General features: G+C 35.3%; 1 protein-coding gene across 14 annotated transcripts; it reads left to right on the top strand.

Annotated features, from left to right (window-relative positions):
- The first annotated feature begins 210 nt into the window (after positions 1 to 210).
- nuggc.1 (nuclear GTPase, germinal center associated, tandem duplicate 1) lies at positions 211 to 23,713 on the top strand. 14 transcript variants are annotated; one of them, XM_073931471.1, is made up of 25 exons: positions 223 to 373; positions 2,491 to 2,621; positions 5,935 to 7,609; positions 8,497 to 8,705; positions 8,784 to 8,835; positions 9,232 to 9,317; positions 9,534 to 9,587; positions 9,964 to 10,020; positions 10,121 to 10,229; positions 10,318 to 10,549; positions 10,754 to 10,933; positions 11,693 to 11,887; positions 13,418 to 13,596; positions 13,669 to 13,708; positions 13,784 to 13,867; positions 15,919 to 15,993; positions 17,743 to 17,839; positions 18,384 to 18,523; positions 19,750 to 19,923; positions 20,001 to 20,146; positions 20,392 to 20,521; positions 21,953 to 22,061; positions 22,279 to 22,412; positions 22,505 to 22,589; positions 22,776 to 23,713. In XM_073931471.1, the coding sequence occupies exons 3-25, from the start codon at positions 5,976 to 5,978 to the stop codon at positions 22,829 to 22,831; spliced, it is 4,257 nt and encodes a 1,418-aa protein (XP_073787572.1). In that variant the 5' UTR covers positions 223 to 373; positions 2,491 to 2,621; positions 5,935 to 5,975; the 3' UTR covers positions 22,832 to 23,713. The 14 variants fall into 14 exon arrangements, with proteins under 14 accessions (XP_073787582.1, XP_073787572.1, XP_073787579.1 ...); XM_073931470.1 differs by having other exon boundaries at positions 224 to 373; positions 2,478 to 2,621; XM_073931474.1 differs by having other exon boundaries at positions 224 to 373; positions 2,478 to 2,621; positions 13,796 to 13,867.
- The last annotated feature ends 1,115 nt before the right edge of the window (positions 23,714 to 24,828 follow it).

A 24,828-nucleotide genomic window follows, 5' to 3' on the forward strand; every position in this document is an offset into this window, starting at 1 on the left:
ATCCAGGACATGTTCTATGCAGCAGATGCCCTTCCAGCTGGGAAACATATTGTGGCATTCACTAGACCAGGGGTGTTCAAACTACAGCCCGCGGGCCATCTGCGGCCCGCAATCAGTTTTGTGGCGCCCGCGAGGCTTTTTATGAATATTAATAGAATCTGGCCCGCTATACAAAAATGAACGTAATTCAATAAATAACCACCGGGTGTCGCTATTACAGTTCCTGTTCTGAAGTAAAACGAACCGAACAAACTGAAAGAAACAATTCATAATCACGTTTTGGCGAGCCATGGCACTATCAAGAAAAAGGAAAATCAACAGTGAGTGCAGGAAATTTCAGTCAGGATGGGGCAAAGAATATTTCTTCACAGAGGTCAGTGGAATATGTGTGTTTAATTTGCCAGGAATCAGTTGCAGTAATGAAGGAATATAATATGAAAAGACATTATAAAATAAAACTTTAGGCCTTCAGCTCTTACACTGGTGCCGAACGAGATCAAAAAGTAAAAAAACAGCAGCTGGCTTATCAGCTCAACAGCAGCAGTTTTTTTCATGGTAATAAAGTGCAAGAAAATTCTACGCTGGCTAATTATGATGTAGCCCAGCTAATCGCACAGCACAGGAAACCCTTCACTGAAGGGGAATTTATAAAGGATGAGTGTTGCAAGTGTAATTTGCCCAGAGAAAATTCAAGATTTAAAAAAAGAAAGTTTTTCTAGAAACACAGTTGGACGATGAATTAAAATAACAAAATAATTCCATAACACACACACATACATACATACATATACACACAAATACACACACACACACACACACACACACACACACACACATACACACACACACACACATATATATATATATATATATATATATATATATATATATATATATATATATATATATATATATATATATATATATATGGATGCACGTGTGTCTGTGTAATGTATATAATATATGGCCCGGGACAACTTTTTTTTTTTTGCATCTGGCCCTCAGCCCAAAAAGTTTGGACACCCCTGCTAATAATAAACCTCAACTGTATATAGCAAGAAAAAGCTTAATTTTTTTTTTTTGTTGTTGTTGTAGCTTATCGTTTAAAATGGTTAAAATAATGTCTAAAATAGTTATGTTTAGCTTTAGCTAATCCCGCTTAGGCAAAGAAATCACTTGGTGGTTCTTTTAAAAAACCTCAGAAACTGAAAGTACTGCAAGATCAGCTTCTTTATAAAGAAATAAAAGAGGAATTGAAATACTGAATGCAAAAATTTATCCTGGTTTGGGGTTCCTGATTCAAAATTTAGCAAACTTGCCTGAAAGATTACAGCAACAATTGCTCCCTTTGAAAGAGCTCTTAGCCCTATGGCAATATAGTTACCTGCCAAAAGGCAACTTAAAATCCAGAAAAAGTAAATAAGTTGAAAAATTAATCTGATTGTGATCAGTCACATTTTACATTCTTTTACAAAAACATATAAAATTGTAAGAAAGTGAAAGGTCTCTTCTAAAGCAGCTAAGTTAAAGGTGCAGTAGGTGAATGTCTTCAGAAATGTTTTTTTGTTGTGCTGGTTGAAAGTCTTTTCACATTCCAATAGTACTGATTAAAGGAAATGATAGAAATGTATTTATGTTTTTTTAATATTCTGGATAAGGCATAAAACTAAAAAAATATTCATCCAATTAAATATTGTTGGACCGACAAATAACTCAATTACGACAGGCATCTCAAACTTGTCTGTCAACAAATTTTAATTAGAATTTCTGTGCAGTCTCTTTAAGTAAACAGATATGTCACTCGTGCGCACACATAAAGCACTGATCTACTGCTGACAGAGATGTCATCCGCAAACTTTGCATCAACCTGAACTTCTTTCTGAAAGACCTGAGTAGCTTTGTATCCATGAAAAGGACATTTTTTTTCTGAAAGGGCTTCTGAAATGCAGAATCAAAACTTTGTCAAAAATTGTATATTTTTTTTATATAACGCTGCATTTTACTGTCATTAATGGTACAGTCATTGCAACAGGGGAAACAGTTTATATAACATTTGTTATACTGAAAATACTGTTTATAACATATATATAATATTTTTTTATACTGTTTATAACACTGCTATTTCCATCACAGACTCTCACAAGCTTATTTATTTTATTTTTTTTACTTTTTGGCAAGAGAAAATTTTACAAATATAATTTCATAAACTAGATGCATTTAGACCTGTATGATTTTGTCTGAAATGACCCCCTCATGAAAATACAGCTGAAGGGAACACCTCACTTTTGTCTTCACGTTATTTCCTGTTCGCTAAAGCATCTGCTTCCTGCACACATCTATCCTCTTAGACCAAACCACTTATGGTAAAGCTTTGAATGCTCTACTTAGTGTTATGTTTTGAGTATGCAAATCAGATTGGGTGAAGATTGTGTTGTACTCCCCATAAAGGATTGTGTGCTTCCTCCATTAACCAACAGTATGTCATAGTAGAGCACTGTGTCTGTTTGCTTGACTGCGGTACATCAAGAGATTCTGCATTCAATATACCACATTCTACTAACAATCCTGGGGGTCATCTAGAACAAACAAAAGACGCAGCAAGGCATAATCTCTGGCCACAGGTGAGTTAATATTTTATTTACTGTCACAGAGCTCTGATTTTGAAAACATATGAATAGTTCAAATGCAAAAGGCTTTAAGTGGCATCAGAAATGTTCTTCTAAAATGGGTATTGTTCTCAGGCTCCTGTATGTAGGTTGAGTAATTTCATCTGGACAAATCATTTTCATTAATTTAAAATGAACTGAACATAAAGAAGACTGAGAAAAATAGAAGCTTTTGCATCTGAACTATCCAGAAACAGAAAATAATTAGAAAGCCTTAAATAAATAACGTCTTCAAGGACATTTATTTGTCATATTTTTCCTCCCTTTTTTCTGCTGGTCCCATGGCATGGTTTTATTTGCTGTACAATGCTTTGTTGTTATTATATATTATATATATACTTTAGTGTGGGTATTTTTGTTGCGTGTCAGGCAATATGTGTATGTGTTATTATATAGTTTTGAGTTTGTTAAAGGTGACTATGGTTTGCTTAAGGATTAATTTGATTTTTTTTTGTTTTTACTGGTAATTGTGTAGTGTGAAATATGGTTTGAAATATATCTGGATTTTTTATTGAGGACTGGCAAATTATCTCTGTGCTTTGTAGCAATTGTGGCTATTTACTTCCATTTTACCTGAGTGGACAGAGGTGGACCCGGTTGCCCTGTGTGTTTTTTTATTGTTTCTGTTCATCCCTTTGTTGTCTTTTGCCACACTCATGTATGCCCATGTTAGGCAGGGCTGTGCGATTTCCATGCAGCTTCAAAGCATACCATGCAAAAGGCGAAATCTGTTCTCTTTGCATTGTGAAATGTATAGTCTGTAAATGCTTGTGTGCATGTTATATACACTGAAAAGCGAAAAAAGCAAAACATCATTGTATGAATGCAGTAATGTGTAAATAATTTTCCATTAAAACGTGCAAAGGTCATGCAAGTAACAGGAAGATAGTAGCATCTCATATGTCAAAGGATGCATTCTGTGTTCTTGTGATCTTCCAAGTTCATACTTTTGAGGTAAGACCAGTCTGGCCATTGGAGAAATAGTCGTGCCCAACGGAGCCTGGTTTCTCTCTAGGTTCTTTAATTTTTCACTTTTGCCAATTGGTGACGTTTTTTCCTCGCCGCTGTCGCCACTGGCTTGCATGGTTCAGGACCTGTCTAGTGAATATTAAAACACACTGAACAAAACTGAACTTTAACTCTGAACACTGGAGTTTACTATAATCTTCTATGTGAAGATGCTTTGACAGAATCTACATTGTAAAAGCGCTATAGAAACAAAGATTAATTTAATTGAAAGAACACAAGTCTATTTTCTGCATTCTTGGTTTTGAGAAACAGCCTATATGTTTGAAATCAACATGACACTTCCCCTTGATCTCTAACTAATTTAGTGCTTCAAACTAGACTGCTAACCAGATTCAAATATGAAGTTATTAGAGCTGCGTGTGCTTGTGTTTATTGTGAATCACAGCAAGGTGGTACAATCTAAACAAAGAGCCCCTATTTTGCATTAAAAAAATTCATAATTTGGTTTTAGGGTTCTCCAACAACAGGCTGATATGCATGCAAGGTCAAAAAACACCTTTATTGTCTTATAAAATGCATATATTTTTACCTTATTATCCTAGCGACTCCCAAATTAATTGTTCAGCGATTGGTCCGATGACCCAGTCTGTTGCGATTGGTCGACTGCGTTCCCCAGGAGACAGAGAGAAATGCTCACCACGGCTACAGTATGAAGTAGCAGAAAGTATGTGAGAGCCCAATGCAGGAGTGCAATAAAGCAATGCAGTTAAACACCCAGAGTTTTAGTCTACTCTTAACCCTAACCCAGAGTAATAACAATGACACACATTCAGTATTAATCCACACAGTGGCAAAAGTTAAACTTTTTAAAAAACTGACCGCGCCACACAGCATGTGTGAACAACAGCTGATGGTGGCCATAGCAAAAACACACAGCAGAAGATCGCCAGTTAAGAAACATTTAAAAGTGGTAAAAGAAGAAGCACTCGTCACATTTTTAACATAGTTTTGGACGCGATATGTGAAAAGCCCCATACAGATTTAACCTGAGAAATACAGTCCAAGCACTGATCTACAATCGATATTTGATTACAAGTTGCGCGGGGTGATTACAACTTACAACACACAATTAAACACATATTTTGCAAACTACAGAAAACGAGGTAACAATTTTAATGACACTTACATGTTATGATCCAGAGGAAGAAGAAACTGGTCCATTTAAACAGTAAAAGTTAGACAAAGTTCTTGTCTTCTGCTCTTTCAATAACAAACGGCCTGCAAATCCCACTATGAACTTTAACCCTTTATTCACCGCAGCCGAATCTCAATCTGTGAGTGATCGTCATCTTCACGTCATGATCAGCCCCTGGATCCCCTGCACCTCTGTTAGTGTCTGAAGGGAAAGCGTGTTCACATTTTAACTTAATGCGGTTCTTTTTATTTGACTCTGAGTCGACTATTTTGTTAAAGATTCAATAGTTTTAAACATCCTGCACTTTTAGATTTAAACATTAGCTGGATGTTTTCATTCACTTAAAACTGTTTTACACACTGCATGGAAGATCAATTTCAAAAACCCATAATAGGATCTCTTTAAAAAAATGAGCCATGTGAGCAAAAGAACTTAAAAGTTCTAAACAGTTTGATAAACGATAAGCTAAACTTTTCAACATTTGTTGTATTGTCTTCCCACATAATATTTGTCAATGTTCAGATTTACCACGGTGCATGAATCCAGCATAATCATAGGTCTCTCAGTCAGAATAATGGCCATGTCTATTATCACACACTCTTAGAAACAAAGGTACAAAAGCTGTCATTAGCATATATATATATGCTTTTGTCCTTATTGGTGTCTTAAAGTTATATATTAGTACCTAAAGTGTACATATTAGTCCCTAAGAAGTACAAAACAATATCCTTAAACTGTAACAATATCACCCAGATTATGGATTATGTTTCAATTCAGTACAATACTATCATAAAAAACATTAGCAATTGGTAAAGATTTTCAGAATCACTTTTACTTTTTGCATGCGAGAATCAGCTACTCAAACAGGATGTGGAAATTGTGGGGAAGCACATACACGAGACACATAAACACAAGAGTCAGACAACACTGCTTTATAACTCAGGACTTAGCCAATGAACATAATATGTAGTTTAGAAAAGAATCAAATCAGTTCAAATCACTTTGGATAAATAAAATGTCTAATGAAAATATAAGTTAATCACTCAGATTACAAAGGGAAAAACCAACAAACATCCCACCCTCCATCAATATTTGTTTCCACAGGGAACGTGCTAAGCTGAGGATCTTGTGAAAGCTGATCTGTCATGGATTCATACACCATTAACTTTATCACCTGGAATGCTAACGGACTTAAGCAAAACAAGTATCAGAAATTTCAAGAACTTCAATGCGCTGATGTTGTTTTCCTACAAGAGACACACATTGGAGCAGGGGATGAACATGTTATAGAAGGTTTAAAAAAGCGGTGGAATGTTTTCTATACAAAGTACAACTCTTCCAGCAGTGGAACTGCCATTCTCGTCAGAAAGAGTCTAGATTTCAAATGTTTAAGTGTCGAGAAAGGTAATTGTGGTGAATATGTATTGTTGAAATGTGAACTGGAAGGTTGCCTGTACACTCTAGTGAGTGTTTATAACCATCAGACAGACACAAAAACGCTTGATAATCTTTCAAGATACCTGCAGTCAATGACCACAGGGCTGCTGGTGATTGGTGGAGATTTCAACACATTCCTCAATCCGTTTATCGACAAAAAATGGAGTACAGGCAAGATGACAAAGAACAGAATGCACAATAAACTGCTCTTATGTGTGGAGAATTTCATGAAATCTCTTCAGCTGGCTGATGTGTGGAGAAGAATGAACCCTGTAAAGCAGGATTTTACATTCTACATAAGAGATCGTCCAGTGTCCAGACTCGATTACTTCTTCATTCCAGATGAATGTATGTGGCGTGTAGGAAGTTGTGAAATCATGAATTCAAGGTTCGGAGAGCTCAAAGATCGTCAACCTGTGTCTTTAGAGATCAACTATGTCTCCACAGTGCCTCTTCTGATAGATCAAACACAGTCACTCTTCAAACTATTTCACTGCAAAAAAATACTTTTGACTGATGAAACCAGTTCATCACAGTCTGAAGAAAGCTCACCTGCAGTCAGTGAAGTTGACATTGTGTCAGCGGTTCAGTCTCTTCAAGTGTCAGACACAGTAAGACCAGACGACATCCCAGTGTCCTTCTATAAAGACAACATCCGGGATGTAATTCCATACATAAAGATGCTCTATGACGGAATCCACAGGGGTGAAGTCAACTGCTCTGAATTGTATTTTCAAGATCCACAGGATGATATCCCTCACTTTTTTAATGCCGACTACCTCATCATTGCAACTATTCTGGCAAGACGTCTTGATGATTTCTTGAATCCTCAGTCAAAGGGTATGATTAAGGATTCAGCAATTGTTATGATCACTCCTAAAACAGTCTGCACTGAAGCAATGCTCTGCTGTCTAAAGGATGAAATTGAGGACTCACATTCAGTTCTTTATCAAGACTTTCCGCTTGTGGAAAAAATCTTCAGAGATTCAAAATTCAAAAAGTGTCAGGGCTGCCCACTGAAGCCAGTACTCACAGCTTTAAAACTGAAAAGCTGCGCCTTAAAGTTGTGTAAGAATTTAGAAAATTATGCAGTGCATGTTTTCAAGACAAATGTGATCATTTGCGTCCCATCTGAAGACCTAGATGAGATACTTGCTATGGAAAGCAGCAACAATGAAGAATATGATATTATGACATTATACAGAGGACAAAGTGTTGAGGGTAATGAGTCCGCAAGTGAAGATTATGATGGACTGTTGGAGGACACAGAAGACAATTCACAGTGTGAAGACAGCGACAATGGGTCAAATGAACATGAGGGAAAATCTAAATCGATTGAAAGGTGAGAGTTATACATTTTGAAGATGATTAAAAATATTTGGGAGATTTTATTATAAGAAACATAATACATACAATGAACTTTGGGCACTTTCAAGTGATCCTCAGCTGTAGTGATCCTCCTGTGTCTACTGTTCGCTGTAATGCATTAGCACAGTGGTAAATAAGCACAGTAGATGCTCATAAAATGCAGGTTATCTACTACGAACAGGCATTTTTTTTCTCTACTGGTTCATAACCAATGCAAATTTAGGGTAATTTTGTATGGTGCACTCAGTCACCTTTGATAAGTGGATAATCCAAGTTAAAATGTGGACTGTTAAAACCACAGTAGGACAAAAATGAAGAGTCTTAAGTATTGCACATGAAATGGCTGCAGTTGTTGATGCTGTTAAAGGCACAAGAGAGCGAGCAATGCATTTATTTGTAATGACAGAGGAACATTGAAACATATTGTTTCCCATGTTATTTTTAATATCCTTCAGGAATTAAAAGATAACTTGGAACACACAACTAGAGTGAGTCACATAATACTGGGTCTTGACTAACATTCCTTTTTAGGTATTAGATATTGGCACAAATATCCAGAATTTGAGAAATGCAAATCTTAGTAAATCCCATTGTGTGATTAATTTAAATACTCCTTGCATAAAATTTGTCTGACTTGATACTCGATAACTATTATAACTATAGCTGTGTCCATGCCTTTTCAGCCCTATTCTTCTCTGTGTGTATTTATTAAATACCCACAATACTGTTTTAAAGCCAAAAAGATGGTTTGCGCTGGTGCAAGCAGTTAGTAAATCTGGGCCTATGTGTCTGTGTGCATATGAGAAGTGTTGTACAGCTTTATCTAATTTTCTTTATTAATGAATTACTTATTTATTGCAGAACAACCATGTATGCAGTTGTAACTTTAGAAGAATCAGAAGAGGTGATGGTGACAGCATCAAACTGGTTGACCGCAGACAAAAAACAATGTTACTGGCCTCCATACAAATCATCAGAGAAATTCATGGAAGCTGTTCAGTACAGATTTGCACCTCAAACAGGAGAGAAATCTTGGGAGAAATTAGCTGTCCTGTTTCATGGAGAATATGGTACCAGTTCTTAATTTAAACAGTCAACTTTTACTCTCATTATGTTCTCAATAACAATTTTTTTTTATCTTACTGCAGGCACTTATGAGGAGGCCAAGAAAAAACTAAAACAAATGAAGCAGCCGGAACAGTAAGAAATATATTCTTATTTCAAGTTGATATGATACTTGCATTTTTTTGTGCTCCTACTGCACAACTGAGATTTAAAATCTGGTCCTCTCTAAGTTACCAAACCATTGGACAACTATTGAAACTGCTAAATGATACATTTATGATTAATTTGAGAATACAAATGACGCTGTACTGTAGTTATATAAATCATCTGTTGTGGCTAGGTACTTTTTTTTTTTTTTTTTTTACAATTTAGCAAATTTTTTCCCCCTGTAACATTTGACATGGTAAGAAGTGAACTGAAAGTGAAATCTTTAAACTAAGTGTGTTACAACTATCCTCATTCTTTCATATTCCTACCCAATGGAAGCATTTGTTGATATTTATTAGTAATATTATTGTTTTATATAAACAGAGCAGCCATAGCAATGAATCAAGTAACAGGAACCTGTCCACAGTCTCCTGGGCCATCTTGGTCAGGAATTTCACAGAATGCCAGTGGTAGGCCAAATCATTTTATATTTACCACACACACTTGTATTGCTAACTTTGAGGGGGCTTCACATAAACATAATGATTTTTATTCTGTACAAATTGTATATTGTATCTCCCTACCCCTAAACTTTCACATGTAACATTCTGCAGTTTTATATTTTAAAGTAATTAATTCAGTGTGATTTATGAGAGGTTTTCTCATGGGGAAAAATGTCCCCACAGGGTTAGGAGTTACCAGCATTGCTATACTTGCGGGGACAACTTTAGGAATACAAGGTACACACACACACACACACACTCACACACACACACACAAACTAACATACGTATTCACATGTGGTTTGTACAACATTGTTGAAAAAAAATTATTTTAAGCATATGAAAAGCATCTTTATAGATGGCCTTACAAAAGTAAATTGGTATAGTGAATTAAAACAAACAGTTACAGGTGAGTTTCATGTACCTGCAAATATCAGGAAAAGCTATTTTAAAAAATACAAACAAAAGTCATTAGGAGATTTCATTTCTTCATTTTTCATTTCAAACTTGTTTGATTAAACATCCACTGGGTAGTCAAACAAAAAAATATTTTAAATAAAATGATCACGTTGTATTAGGTACAAGATTGATGTGTTTCAATTCTCTGATGCAGGCACTAAAAGAAAGCGTGAATCGAGGGATTTAAAGATCAGTGCTAAATCATATTCAGGCAAGTCATTTTGGTATGTTTTTATTCCTACATTTATTGAATTTGTGAATTTAGTATTAATTCATCAATCTCAAAGTTATTTCTTAAATTTATTTAACAGATATGGAAATACTGAATATGACAAAAAAGATCATGAATGAAGTTAATGTCAGATTTCAAAACATTAAAAGCACAGACCAAACAACAAATGAGATAAAAAACACAATTTTGTAAGTACTTATAAATCACAATGTAAATTGTTCTGTATGCTCAATTGTAAAGTGGTGTTCAGTCACTTTTATCTGTATCATGATGTAGAGATTCCATTGCAAAAATGAATGAGATGGACAAAGACAAAAGAAGAAAGGAAACCATTGGTGTTTTTGGCAAAACAGGAGAAGGAAAAAGCTCTTTATTAAATGCAGTGTTGGGATTAGAAGGTCTGCTGCCATGTGGTAGTCTTGGTGCCTGTACAGCAGTGATTACTCAAGTGGAAGCAAATCTTGAGGACTCTGAATACAAAGCTGAGATTGAGCTCATCTCTAAAGAGGTTCATCTATCTATCTATCTATCTATCTATCTATCTATCTATCTATCTATCTATCTATCTATCTATCTATCTATCTATCTATCTATCTATCTATCTATCTATCTATCTATCTATCTATCTATCTATCTATCTATCTATCTGTCTATCTGTCTGTCTGTCTGTCTGTCTAAAATAATAAAGTATTTTATTTGTATTGTTTTGCAGGAATGGGAGAATGAGATTGCTTCCACAGATGAAAGGACTGATACAGATAATGAAAGGATCATTGCAGTGTATGGGGCTGATGCAGATAAGAAATCACTGGAAGAACTTAAGAAAAATGCCAAATATGCTGAAATTGATCACTTTTTGTCTACCGAGAAAAAAACAATTTCGCACACTGAAGTAAGGGCTAAAATATATATTTTTTCGTTAGCAAATATTCTTTGTTTAAAAGTTTAGATACTATTGTCAGATTTTGACAAAGACACGGTTTTGCAATGAAAAGGTGTGGACAGTTCTGGATACAGTACTTTGTTTCCCTTTCAGATGAAATTCTTTAATTCATTACATTTTAAATTCTTTGTAAGACCTTATCCTGATGGTCCCCCTGCTGACTATAATATACTTCAAACACTTATACTTACTCTCATCTTCAACATTTGAACATCTAATAAACTTTTGGTCAGTAAAATGTTACCAATTAAGGTTATAGATGTTCATTTAACTGTTATAAGACATGCAAGAAATCCTCAACAAGTTTTCAGTATCTCTATACTGCACACCCTTATAAATAAGGTCAGAAGTTCTGTCACTGCCAGAAGCCAGCTGAGGTGGATCAGGCATCTGTTTCATATGCCAACTGGACGCCAAACTAAGGAGGTGTTTCAGGTTTTTTCAACCAAGATGAGACTTAGAGGGACATGCTGATGAGAGTAAGCAGATATGAATTTGTAAAGCATCTTATGGTCAGCAGACTATAGGGAGACCATCAAAATAAAGTTACTAATTTCTTTTCATTATTTACTAAAAAGGCTAAAATATTACAAAGTATGGTAAAATATGATTAATATATTATTATACTATGAATTCTGAAATAGTATTTGATGTATTCCTGACTTTTTATATGATTTAAGATTTTTTTGTTTTATTTTTTTACAACAGGTCCTTGACTTTGTCCGTGATGTTAAATGTCACATTCAGCAAAGTGAGTATAATCCTGGTGGCTGGTACTGGCCTCTTGTGAAGAGTGTGACCATCAAGATTCCAGATCGTCAAGAGCTTCTGGAACACATTGTGCTGTTTGATGTTCCTGGCACTGGAGACTGCAACAAGATACGAGATGATCTGTGGAAATCAGTAAATGCTGCACTACCAGATATCTTACATATGAAGATTCTTTCATGATTTACAGTTTTTCTCAGTCGCTTTGGTGCGTTTCTCACAACACTAGTGCATTTCTGCTCAACAGTTAATGCATTTCTCAAAACAATAAGTACAAACTGCAAAACCTAGCTGATAACCTGCAAAAGCGCGTCACATGCGTAAAATGGATAGTTTATTTCTCAAAAGCAAGTATTCATGTCAATCCAAGTGTCAGTATCATCAAAATGAAAAGTCCTGACACCATTGTTTATGAACAAGATGTCATGTTTTCATTATGACAGTTTACTGATTCTGATTTTGGTGACACTTCCTGAAAATGCTCAAGACAGCACTATATACTTTTTGCACAGCCATTTGAAAACTACAGTAAAGTTGGACATCACTTACTGTAATTTAGTGAGGTATCTGAGTACAAGACACTGAATATGTATGTTTTACATTTTTACTCTGCATTTGCTCTTTACAATCCTAATTTATTCACAGCATTGTGCAAAAGAATAAACACACCCTTATTTACAACAAAAATAAACTCCCTTTGGGTTGAACTGTGCACAACTGTAAACAATATTGCAGTACAAATTGGACCTGAACCTGCAACATACACAGGTCTGTAAATCATTCACCAAATTCTTCAATTTTAACGACATTTTCAGGAAAATAAAGATATTTAAAAAAAAAAAAAAAGTTTGCTTGACCGATTTTGTCATCAAGTTCAACATTTTTGTATGTAATGACTGAAGTAAAGAAATGAGGACTGTTAGTTTTATATGGAATGACTATTCAGCATTTACAAGTTTAGTTCATTTTGACTGACATGACATAAGCAAGTGATAATGTTATAAACAGCAGAGAGTTGAATGAAAGCAATTGATGCATGTCCGAAAGCATTTGCAATTTGTTGAAAGGAATGAGAAACTGCTACTAAGATGTGCACAAATGACTAATTGTTTTGAGAAATGCATGAACTATTGTGCAAATGTAAATAGTGTTGTGAGAAATGCACCAAAGTGACTGAGAAAAACTGTAATTACCTACTATTATGTCAATTCATACTATTATTACTTTTCATCTGTTTCATTTACTGTGAATGCATGGAATTTACCTCAGTTGTGTCTACATCTCAAATTCTAATGTTTCATTTGAGTGGAAAGTTTGCTTTTGGTGAAAAACATCCAGTTTTTAGTCTGTGACATGCTGCACCACATTTGGTGTGAACCCAAATGCAATGTTTACATTTAAAATATTTGTATTGTTTCCAAATTAGAAACCACCTCATGTGGATTTTATAACGCTAAATCTGATATACAGTAACTCTGTCTTATTTTGGAGGCTGTTACTGTTCTGTGGAGGTCACATTTTGTCCGCACTCACATACATTGAGGTAGCCTTCAGACACTGTGTTTTCTGCCAGGGCAAGCCGGGGTGCAGTTCAACAAGTGTAAAGTAGAGCAATACCACAGGTATTTTATTCAGGATTTTATGAAGACTTTTCTAATTCTACAGAGAGTGAAGGAGTGCTCTTCTGTGTGGATTGTAAATGACATCAAGCGTGCAATCAGTAGCAAAGAGCCCTGGAGCATAATCGAGCACTGCATCCAAGACTTGGGACCAGGAGGACAGTGCAAAACAATAAACTTCATCTGTACCAGGACTGATGACATTAATATAAAAGAATATCTAGGGTAAGAATATAGAGATTTTTGTCAATATTCTGCATTTCTGCATTAATAAATCACATTTATTTTTTGTTATAGATCTGCACAGCCATCTGGAGATCACTTTTCTTCAGACAAGGTCTGGTACATTTACAAACAAAAGATTAATTGTTTGTTTTCTGCATTATTTACATGCAGTTTTCTAAAATTTCAGTCCTTATCGCAGATGGTGTACCTGCCGAGAGTCTGCTCTATAGAGTCTGGCTGCACCTTCAGGTCAAGTGCGCTTCCTCTGCAAGTGAGGTTATTTACAATCGCCACTTGTGGCAGCTTGCATGAAAGTCCTTCGGTAATTTAACTTAAGGGTGTTCCTGAGGCAGAAGATCATTGCAACAAACTTCTTTTCTGTCACCCTTACTCAAGTGCCTTTTTTCTAAGCATTTCACAACTATAGTTTCTGGCAACATACGGTGATGGGCACCGCAGTTATATAGTTACGTAAACAGATCGTAACAAACCACAAATGCTTGCCTTACAACAGCTTTGCAGTAATGTTACACATCATCTGTGAGTCGAGACGTTCCCTTTATTTATGAAATTGTTTTATTAAATTATGTATCTGCATTCATATGAGTCTTTTATCGAAAAAAATTTTTTTGGGGTGGGAATGCTTGCATTTTAAATCTCATTTGTTCAAGGGAGCTGATTAGGTCCCTTAAATGTTTTAAGAGGAAATGGTTACTAAGGACTAAGGGGAAATACTTTATAGGTGATCTTTTTCTTTTTGTTCTCCTTGCAAAACTTTTACTTTTACCCTTTACTTGCAAACCCTCCAACTTTTACTAAGGGTACCCTTAACCTTAAACTGGGGGATTTTTTGGTTATGGACTTTTATGCAAACGAGCCCTGCACTCTCCTGCCACGTCACTTGCATCGACATTTGCATTCTTGTTTGCAGTTGTTCTGGGACCTGCTGAATAAAGAAAAGTTTCCCAAGTAGTTCAAGAATAATCGAAGAATCATTTGTGCGTATATTTAGACCTGATAGCTCATATAAATAAATAATAAGCTTTGCTGGTATAAATGGTAATAGAAGCCTGCTTTGGTAAATTTATATTAAAACATTCTAATCATATGATGAAAATACAAACCACTTCACAAGAGAGAGATAGAGGGGGGGTCTGTCATGGTGTACAACTTAAGTACTTAGAATTATTTGACAATGTCCTCACTGTCAACACAAACAAACTGGAAACTTATCTTTTGTTTATTTGTATTGATTTCAAGTGACGTGACAGGTGTCAATTGTAAATGGTGTCTCTTGCATAGAAAGCATGGGTGACTGAACATGCCGGCCCGAGAGTGCAAGTCTGAAAGTGCAAGTGCAGCTCTGCAGCCAGACCCTTTTCATGTTATTGGAAGTGGGTGCCCAGATTCTCCTGAGGACTGGCTTATTCTAGAGCAGCTGTGACAACAAGTGATCAAGTGTAGCATAGGGAGATTGTGATCAGCCACCTCTGATAGTTAGAGGTTGAAATTATGGAAATTCCTTGCAGAATCAATAGAAATTTAAAAATCATAGGACAAAAATAGCCTAGTTTATTAACATAAACCGCTGCAAAACTTAGTTTCATTTCATTTCATTTCATTTTCTTGTCCGGGGTTGCCACAGCAGAATGAACCGCCAACTTATCCAGCAAGTTTTTACACAGCGGATGCCCTTCCAGCCGCAACCCATCTCTGGGAAACATCCACACACACATTCACACACTTCGGACAATTTAGCCTACCCAATTCACCTGTACCGCATGTCTTTGGACTGTGGGGGAAACCGGAGCACCCGGAGGAAACCCACGCGAACACAGGGAGAACATGCAAACTCCACACAGAAACGCCAACTGAGCCGAGGCTCGAACCAGCGACCCAGCGACCTTCTTGCTGTGAGGCGCCAGCACTACCTACTTTTAGTATTTTTTAATATTGCTTTTGATAACCTCAATCATGTACAACTGTTCTTTATCTTTGGTACGGTTGTTCTTGAATCTTTTGCTACCTCTATCATACATTATGTCCTTTGCAGTGGCCATTCTATTGGTTTCCTTTCGTACTGTTCTGAGAAAATTGGTCTCCTCTATGGAACCCCTAATGTTGCATGATGTGTCCGTTCTCTACTTTCGGGCAAAAGGGTTACATAACAGAGGCGTGAATGACTTCCTAAAAACGAACAATGGATTGCATAGAAATGCAAAAATGACTGAATTGACTCATGGGCTAATTTTACAGTGACACTTAGTTTATATTAAAGACACTTCATGCGTGTTATAATTTATTATTGTTATTGTTTTTCAGAGTTCGAAAACAGCGTGCATTCATCATAGGAACAACTCTGCAAAGGATACTCTGAAAAGGAAGCTTGAAAACATGGTATAAATGTGAAATTGAATTTTTTTTGTTATTAGTGGGGTTTGCCTTTAGGCAAATCCACTATTGTTATTCTCCAAACTTATTCTACTTCTTTTTTTGGTGCATAACCAGTCCCACAGTTTTCCCAGACCCTTGAAAGAGGGTTCAAATCATGCAGATTTATTGGGAATGATGTGCTACGACTTTTTTAAGGGGTTCATCCCCAAAACCCATTGACGCAACATTACACCCAACTTTGACGCAACATAGCGCCAAGTGTGAATTTAGTATAAATATGGGATTCAAAACATCTGTAGGGGGTTGCTGCCTGATGAAGAAAATGTACCCCACAAGGATACCCCTGAGTTGCTAGGATGTCCCAAAGTGGTCCCATTGACCTAACATGGGGACGGGATGCCCACTGAAATACATTGAGCCAATTGACTCCCATTATAAATGTCACACATCAATAACACTACATAGCAGGGACATACAAACCTGCGGGTGGGCTCATCTGACACGGACAACCAATAATAATCTCAATATGATAATGAAGCTCTCAAGCCATGCCCCAAAACCATTTACACACCTTTAGTAATTGATTCTATAGACTGCCATTATAATAGCAGTGTCATAGAGACATTGGAGTAAGCTGATTGACAGGCAACCAATCATCATCTCAATAGAGTGGAGAAACTATGACATCAATTTCTATGCAAAAATCTAGAAGCGAGTTAGCAGTTTTCCAGTTCTGGTTCCCTTATCTCAAAGTCAATGTTTTTTTTTAAATGGGATTTTGATTAAATTGCTCAAATAAGGTTTGTGGCTACCACATACTGAAGATACTTTCATGTTTTATTCTACAACATGAAACACACCAGTTACATCACACTGTTGCTTTTTTAAAGCAGTTACGTTTCTTTAAAAAGACAGTTGCTATCAAGTTGCTAAATGGGACTGGAGGCGGTGTCGGAGACATTATACGTCATCGAGCTGAGCTGGTCTGGAACGCAGCCCGCTTGCGTTGGGCATTTTGATTTGTCTGTTATTTAAGTATTTTGATAAATAGTGTTTCATAATTTGTAGTATTTTTCTAATTGGGAATTCATATTGTGTGTAGATAATGTCCTCACTGGTAGAGACTGTCATGACAGATTCATTTGTTGATCATTTATTTTAATTAAACTATATGGAGATACTGCTTACCAGTGCAGCCTGTCTCTTTCCTGCTCTCAGGAATGCAAGTGTGTGAATAAATGTGTAAAAATACATAAATATTAACTGTCATTTTAACATGATCAATTGATCTGACTAGCTATGCTATGTGAGGCATGCCTAGTAACAACCCAGTGTACCATAGAAGCTGCCTAGCAACCACCCAGTAATAATGCCTTAAGATCTGCCTAGCATCACTCAGGACACCCTAGCAACTGTTTAGCAATGCTTTTGCAACCACTGAGAATACCTTAATGACCACCTAGCGACACTTTAGCAACCACCTAGGAATCACTTAGAACACCCTAGCAACTTCCTAGCAACACCTTAGCAACCACCTATGAACTATTCAGAACACCCTAATAACTGATTACCAATTACTTAGCAAAAAACTAGCAACCACTCAAAACACCCCAGCAACCACCTAAGAACCAATTAAAATGCATTTTACACCAGTGACTTGCCACTGCAAAACCAATTCACATTTTTTTTTTAGAAAATTGACATATGTATTTGTAATTCTTATTCTTACTCTTATTCCTGCTTTTTACTCAGAAATCAAAAGACGTCAGAAGATTCACCGCTGATGTTTTTGCTGTCAGCTCTAAGGCATACTTTAATGAAGATCTCCAGATGGATAAAAATGAAACAGGTAAACCATTAAGTGAACCTGGAAAACAAACATTTTATATAGACAGTTGATTTAGAATTACTAGCCCCCCTGTTTATTTCCCCCCTAATATCTTTTTAAAGGAGAGAAGAGTTTTTCAGCACATTTCTAAACATAGTAGAATTTTAATAACTCATTTCTAATAACTGATTTATTTGATCTTTGTCATGATGACAGTAGATAATATTTCACTAGATATTCTATTAGAGTGACATTTAAATGTTTAACTAGGTTAATTAGGTTAACAAGGCAGGTTAGGGTAATTAGGCAAGTTATTGTAAAATGATGGTTTGTTCTGTAGACTATTGAAAAAAAATTGCTTAAAGGGACTAATAATATTGACTTTAAAATGGTTTTTAAAAATTTTAAAACTTTAAAAATGTCCTCGCTCTGTTAAACATCATTTGAGAAAAAAAAATAAAAAATCAAAGGTTGGCTAATAATTCTGTCTTGAACTGAGTATCTGTTCATTCTCGTTTCATTTAAATTACTGAAATACAATTTTTTTTTTTCCAATTATCTGTAGAAATCCCAAAGTTGCAGGACCTTCTCAAGAACACCAACAAGAGCATCAGGAGGGAACTGATCAGAGATTATGTCAATCAAGCAAAGGGAGTTTTGTTCCTTATCCAACAAACCAAACTAAATACAACAGATGAAGAAATGGTACAGAACTGCTGATTGATCATTTACAGATGTTTACTGACCCACTCATAAAGAGCCTAGAGGTTTTGAAATAGGTTTTTAAATATGTGACATATAAAAAAATACTTCATTCAAAAAGGTAATTATTCGCTCTCATCAAGTAATTGCTTCGTACTGTTTTTCTTTTTTCTTTTTATATTCTTCTGGTGATTTAAAGACAAATGTTTCGGCACAATGCCTTCCTCAGTTTGTCAAAAAGTAAAAACAGTATGAAGCAATAACTTGATCAGTGCGAATCATTACTCTTTTGAATAATAGCATTAACAAGATTGATGCACCAAAAAAGTTTCTTTAAAAAAACGCAAGCACGCAGGGCAAACTTCATCACTCTACATATATAAACATGGCCGTTTTCCTATATTATAAGAACACATATGCACATATACACGTAAATACATGTACCACACACACACACACACACACACACACACACACACACATATATATATATATATATATATATATATGTGTGTGTGTGTGTGTGTGTGTGTGTGTGTGCACATACATGTTTACCTATATGTTTGTATATGTTAGTAAAAATGATGAAAATCCATAGCTGCTAGACAACATAAAAAAATGCCCATGTAGAAATTTACATTTTTTATGTACATAAGAACAGTCAAATAGGACAAGAAAAAATATGGTACAGGAACAAAAACAAGACAAAAAAACTGAACAAAAAACAAAAGAAAAAACTGCAAATAATTTTGTTATGCATTTCCTTCTTTTCCACTTCATACAAGAAAGAAATGACCTTGTAAATGTTACAGGAAAACGTGTGCACATCATAGCTTTCCATCTCCTCTCACTTTTTTTGCCATAGTAAAATTCCATGACATGCCAATAACATGTGATATCAAGATAAACTGTTCGCACATGCATACGTTTTTTTTTTGTTGCATATTTTAGTTAGTTCTTAGTGATTGCCTTGATAATAGAAAAAATGAGCTAGGCATCAAGTACTGTATGACAGTTGCCAAAATTATTTGTATATGGACATATCTGCACCTCCAATTTGCCTGTATGTGGCATATATACACATATATACAGCATATATCATATGTGCATGTATACTGTATATAGGCTTCATATATGTGCATATATCCTCATATAGGTTCTTTCCATGTGTGGAAATCAAATAGTAGGTTTATTCAGTAATTTACGCTGTGTTTCCTTGTGTTTTATAGGCAAAGATTAAAGCTGCAGTTCGTAATGATTACAAAGAGAGCCTTAAAAAAGCACTGAGGGAACTGAACGGTCGGTTTGATCCACTATATGAGACTATAGAGCAATGTTTCTCAAAGGGAGTGGAGAAATCAGTGGACCAGTGTCTCAGTACCACAAAGCCTGTGATTTCATCTGTAAGTGATCAAAATTTCAAATATCTTTTTTTCTGGGCTTTCTAATGGTAGCAATACTATTTTGTATTGTAAATCAGGTGCCATATGATAAAACCCTCCAAGCATTGTGCAAGAAGAAAGGATTTTGCTGGCCACAATACTGGGATGCACCTGTAGATCTAAACAAGTGCTTGGCCAAACACATCTACGACAACATCGATGAGGAGTTCAGCTTGATATTTCCGTAAGTTTTGCTGTCCTTCCCTATCCGCTGTACATTCAGATGAGTGTTTTAACAGTGCTAAGTAAACATTACATTAGCTGGTGGGTGATATTGTTGTTTACATATTTGTCTTTGTTGTGTATTGTGTCTTTGTTGTGGGTGTTGAAAAAATGACCTGAACAGTGTAGTATAACAAGATATAACCCATAACTTGGATTTTTAACTTCTCTGTTTTGTTGAGTTTAATTTTGTTTTAATTATTACAGTGTTGATAGTAATAACATAACAGGGAGGTCAGTGCAAGAAAAGATTGATAAGTTCAGTGTTGTTCAGAATGGCACTGTTTACTCTCCATCTTCCATTCTATACCACATTCAGAACTTCATGAAAACAGAGGTGAGTTGCTGAATTTTACTTCAATTCATTTAATCATCTTCTGTCTACATGTAAACTTTGTTCCAATGGTGTGAAAGCAACAAAGTGTCTTAACAAACAAATCTCATTCCCTGCTTTAAAAAAATAACATTGACTACGTTCACGTGAACATCAGTAATCAAATTATTTGCCTTAATATAAATAAGAAAATGATATGATTAAGATGTTTACAAGACTTTCTTTTTGAATGTTTTTTTTTTCATGATCCTGTTTTACATGTTATATATTAGGGATGCAACAATACAGTTAGCCTACGGCTCAATACATACCACGGTTTTTTTAACACGGTTTTCGGTTCGGATGGCTTGACACGTGTTTTTTTATTTATTTATTTTTTATTCTATGTTTAGGGAGTAGAAACAGTAAGAGGTTAAAGAGAAAAAAATAAAAACGATTTATTGCAATACTCCTTTGTTTTTACTTATAAGCCAAGAAAAGTACATTAGATTCTAGTTTATTGTATTAAAAAAATGATCACTGAAATCTCACAGCTGCTGGTAGCCCATGTACAAACATAAATTCCTACATTTGGAAAATAAACATACATGTGAAGATAATAAACATAAATTGACCATTTCAAATAAACATATTTGTACTTAAGTAAACATAAATAAACCATCATAATTATCTCTGCTGAAAAAAGTGTGAGATGGTAGTCTGTAACTCAGATCGAGTGCTTTTATAATATGACAAAAGCCGGCATCTCCAATCACCGAAACGGCTGCAAATCTTTAGCAATAAACACCCGCACTGCCTTTGTTATTTTTATGTGTCCCTCTGAACCAGTTGGCTATGTTTGCTAGAAGGATTCAGCAAGGGATTGTTTTTTGGAGGACTTTGTTACCTTCTCTGCTATCCTGCCTTCAGACAGTGATATTGCTGGGTGATGGCGCTGCAGATGTGCAGTCATGGTTATACGTGTAAAACAATGCTTGCACACAGTTATTTTTTGTTCCCCATTTTTTTCTTTCATTGGCATTATACTTACCAGCAAAACTGAAACGTCCTCACACCGCAGATTTAAAGGACGCTGGTGCTTCCTCCTACTATTGCTTCACTTCACCGCCGCTTGCTATGTTATAGTGTGGACTGATATTAAAACGCCCCCTAACTTTGGAGCATAGTGATTGGATATTTACTGTGATTGGAGGAGTTTCCTCATCTCAGCTCGGCAAGACAGGCACACACAAACAGTCAATTCATGGAGATATAAACCGCACATACATTATTAAAACCGAGAAAACAATTCACAAGCGAGTATTGAACCGTGGATGTTGTACCGAACAGTTCAATATTATATTGAGAATTGTGGCATCCCTATTATATACCATACTACTACTACTACTACTACTACTACTTCTAATAATTCATCGTTTTCAACCTTTTGAAAAGGAAACCAAAGTGAAGACATCCCTCAAACAAGATGTTGTTAATAGAAAGAAGAATGTCTACTCAGTAATCCAAAAAACAATTCGGGATCAAATGACTGCAGGCTATAAAAGTAAGACATTTAAAACTACACACTGTCTGATTAGTAAACTGTTGTCCACTATGTGGTTGTTCAAGAAAGCACCAACATCTGCTGGCTTTAAAATAACAGAGTCTTTCATTTTATTCATTATAATCAATTACCATTTCATTCAGACTTTGAGACATTCGGTGTTTGTGTTGCATTTATGCTACAGAATGTGAATAAACACTGAATGTTGCCTTTACAGAAGCTGCCGAGAAGAGAGGACAAGGAGCCATGGGAAAGAGAAAGAGCACAATAATAAAAACAATTGAATCATTAAAAGACAGCATGTTCGAAGAAGCAAAAATGCAATTTCTGAATGAGTTCAAGTCCTTGATGGTATTTGAATTTCACATTTCAAACAAAACATTTGTAAACGAATATTTATAAACAATTCAAAACAATTATGTTTTCTGTTGTTGCTTTCAAAGTGCTATATATGCGAGAGCCTTAAATCTAAGCTGAGCAGATCAATGGAGCGCTCATTTTCACAAAGCAGCAAAGCTTCCTTGATGGGTAAGAGAAATTACAACATTTAAGAATCATTTCTAGAAACAAGTATTTGAGTTTGATTATTCTGAATCAGGGTCTAAATACATATTTACATGATTAGAATTGATTATGTGTTTATATTGCATGTTTTGGCATGTCAGCACAGCAAATATTATGTAGAGGCTAATATGTCTAATATATCTTTTCTAGATGTCTCAAGAGAGATCGAAACCCTGGAGACACTGTCTGAATACATTGTCACTTAAATCTGACTGAAGTCATCATTTAAACACAAGGACAAAAGAAACAACATGTCAGCATAAATTAAAACTTGTCTAATCACATTTGATGGGTATGAAAGAATAACAATGAATATCATTTCATGTCTGCTTGTAGTTTTATCACGGATGGTGATGTGTAAATTTGACATACTCAACCTTTTCAAGTTGTCTTATTTTTGTTATAGTTTGATCTAATGTTTCATTACGTAATGAATTGCAAACTCAGCTCTGATCTTAATTAATATCCAAAAACAATTCATTTAAAGACTTACGTCTCACATGAGTTTATACTAGTCGAGCAGTGTTTAACAAAGTCACCAATATATTTCAGCAAATAAAACATTATTTTGTGGAAAACACAGTGATTAAAACTAGTGAATGATTGTAGCGCGATTTAGATCAAGTTCAGATCAGGACTCTGGGCTAGCCATTTCATTATTTCAGTGTTTCCAGCCTAAACTAACTGCTTAATATATCATGCTGTGTGAAGGGCTCATTTTTTTCTCTATGTAGTTGAGCTATTAATGCTGAAGGAGCTTCAGATAAACATTTTTACTTTGCAGTAGGGCTGTGCGATTTGGGGAATATATCTAATTGCAATTTATTTTTGACAGATATTGCGATTGTGATTTGATTTGCAATTTAATTTTATAGACAAGCTTGAGCTCAATAATGTGTAAGCTGTGGAATCAATTCTGTGACAGCTCTTAAAAATGACCTGTTTTTTTGGTGTCTGTGACTGTGAAACCAAAGTATTCCCATATTTCCATCATGCTGTTTTTCTTTGATATAGACGCCTTTATCCCACTTGTCCGCGCTTTCCTGTTTGTTTTCAGTACAAACATTTAATTAAAAAGTTTCCACATCAAGCATTCCTTAATACATCAAATGCTAAACTAAAAAAAAAAGTGTCTTCAGCTGTGACCTAAAACCCTCTAAAGATAACAAATTTGGGTCTACTACAGCAATTCTGCAGTCATCATTTGATATCTTTTTTGAACCTTAGAACAGTCAACAAAGACTGATTATCTGATCTAAGTGACCTGTTGTTTGAGACCCTATACGAGCTCACTGATCATTTTTAGGGAAAAGTTTTAAAAACCAGAGATAAAATCTTAAAATCTATCCTGAACTTGACTGGAAGTCAGTGGAGAGAAAATAGCACCGAAGTGAGGTGTTCTCTCAAACCTGTCAGTAGCCTAGCTGCAACATCCTGCACAAGCTGTAGGTATGCAAGTTGTTGCTGACAAATACACAGTGAGTTGCAATAATCCAATCGTGAAGTGATAAAACCACTTAATAGATTTATTATTTAGGTCAGGTACAGTTGAAGTTAGAATTATTTATTACCCCTCCCCTGAATTATTAGCCCCCCTGTTTATTTTTCCCCCAATTTCTGTTTAATGGAGAGAAGATTTTATCAACATATTTCTAAACATAATAGTTTTAATAACTTATTTCTAACAACTGATTTATTTGATCTTTTTTATGATGACAGTAAATAATATTTGACTAGATATTCTTTCTTATTTACTTCTATACAGCCTAAAGTGACATTTAAAAGCTTAACTACAATAATTAAGTTAACTAGGCAGGTTAGGGTAATTAGGCAAGTAAATGTATAACGATGGTTTGTTCTGTAGACTATAAAGAATACAATTAGCTTAAGGGGCTAATAATTTTGACCTTAAAATGGTTAATAAAAAAATTATAAACTGCTTTTATTCTGGCCAAAATAAAACAAATAATACTTTCTCCAGAAGAAAAAAATATTATCAGACATACAGTGAAAATTTTCGTGCTCTGCTAAACATCATTTAGGAAAAAAAAATAAATAAATCAAAGGGGGGCTACTAATAAACTTCAACTGTATGTGTATAGTAAGTAAGAGTGCTTATAGTTTAAAATGGTTAAAATAATATGTCTAAAACGGTTATGTTTAGCTTTAGCTAATCACGATTAGGCAAGGAAATCACTTGGTA

Source organism: Danio rerio, chromosome 19 (assembly GCF_049306965.1).
Source record: "Danio rerio strain Tuebingen ecotype United States chromosome 19, GRCz12tu, whole genome shotgun sequence".
NCBI lineage: Eukaryota > Metazoa > Chordata > Actinopteri > Cypriniformes > Danionidae > Danio > Danio rerio.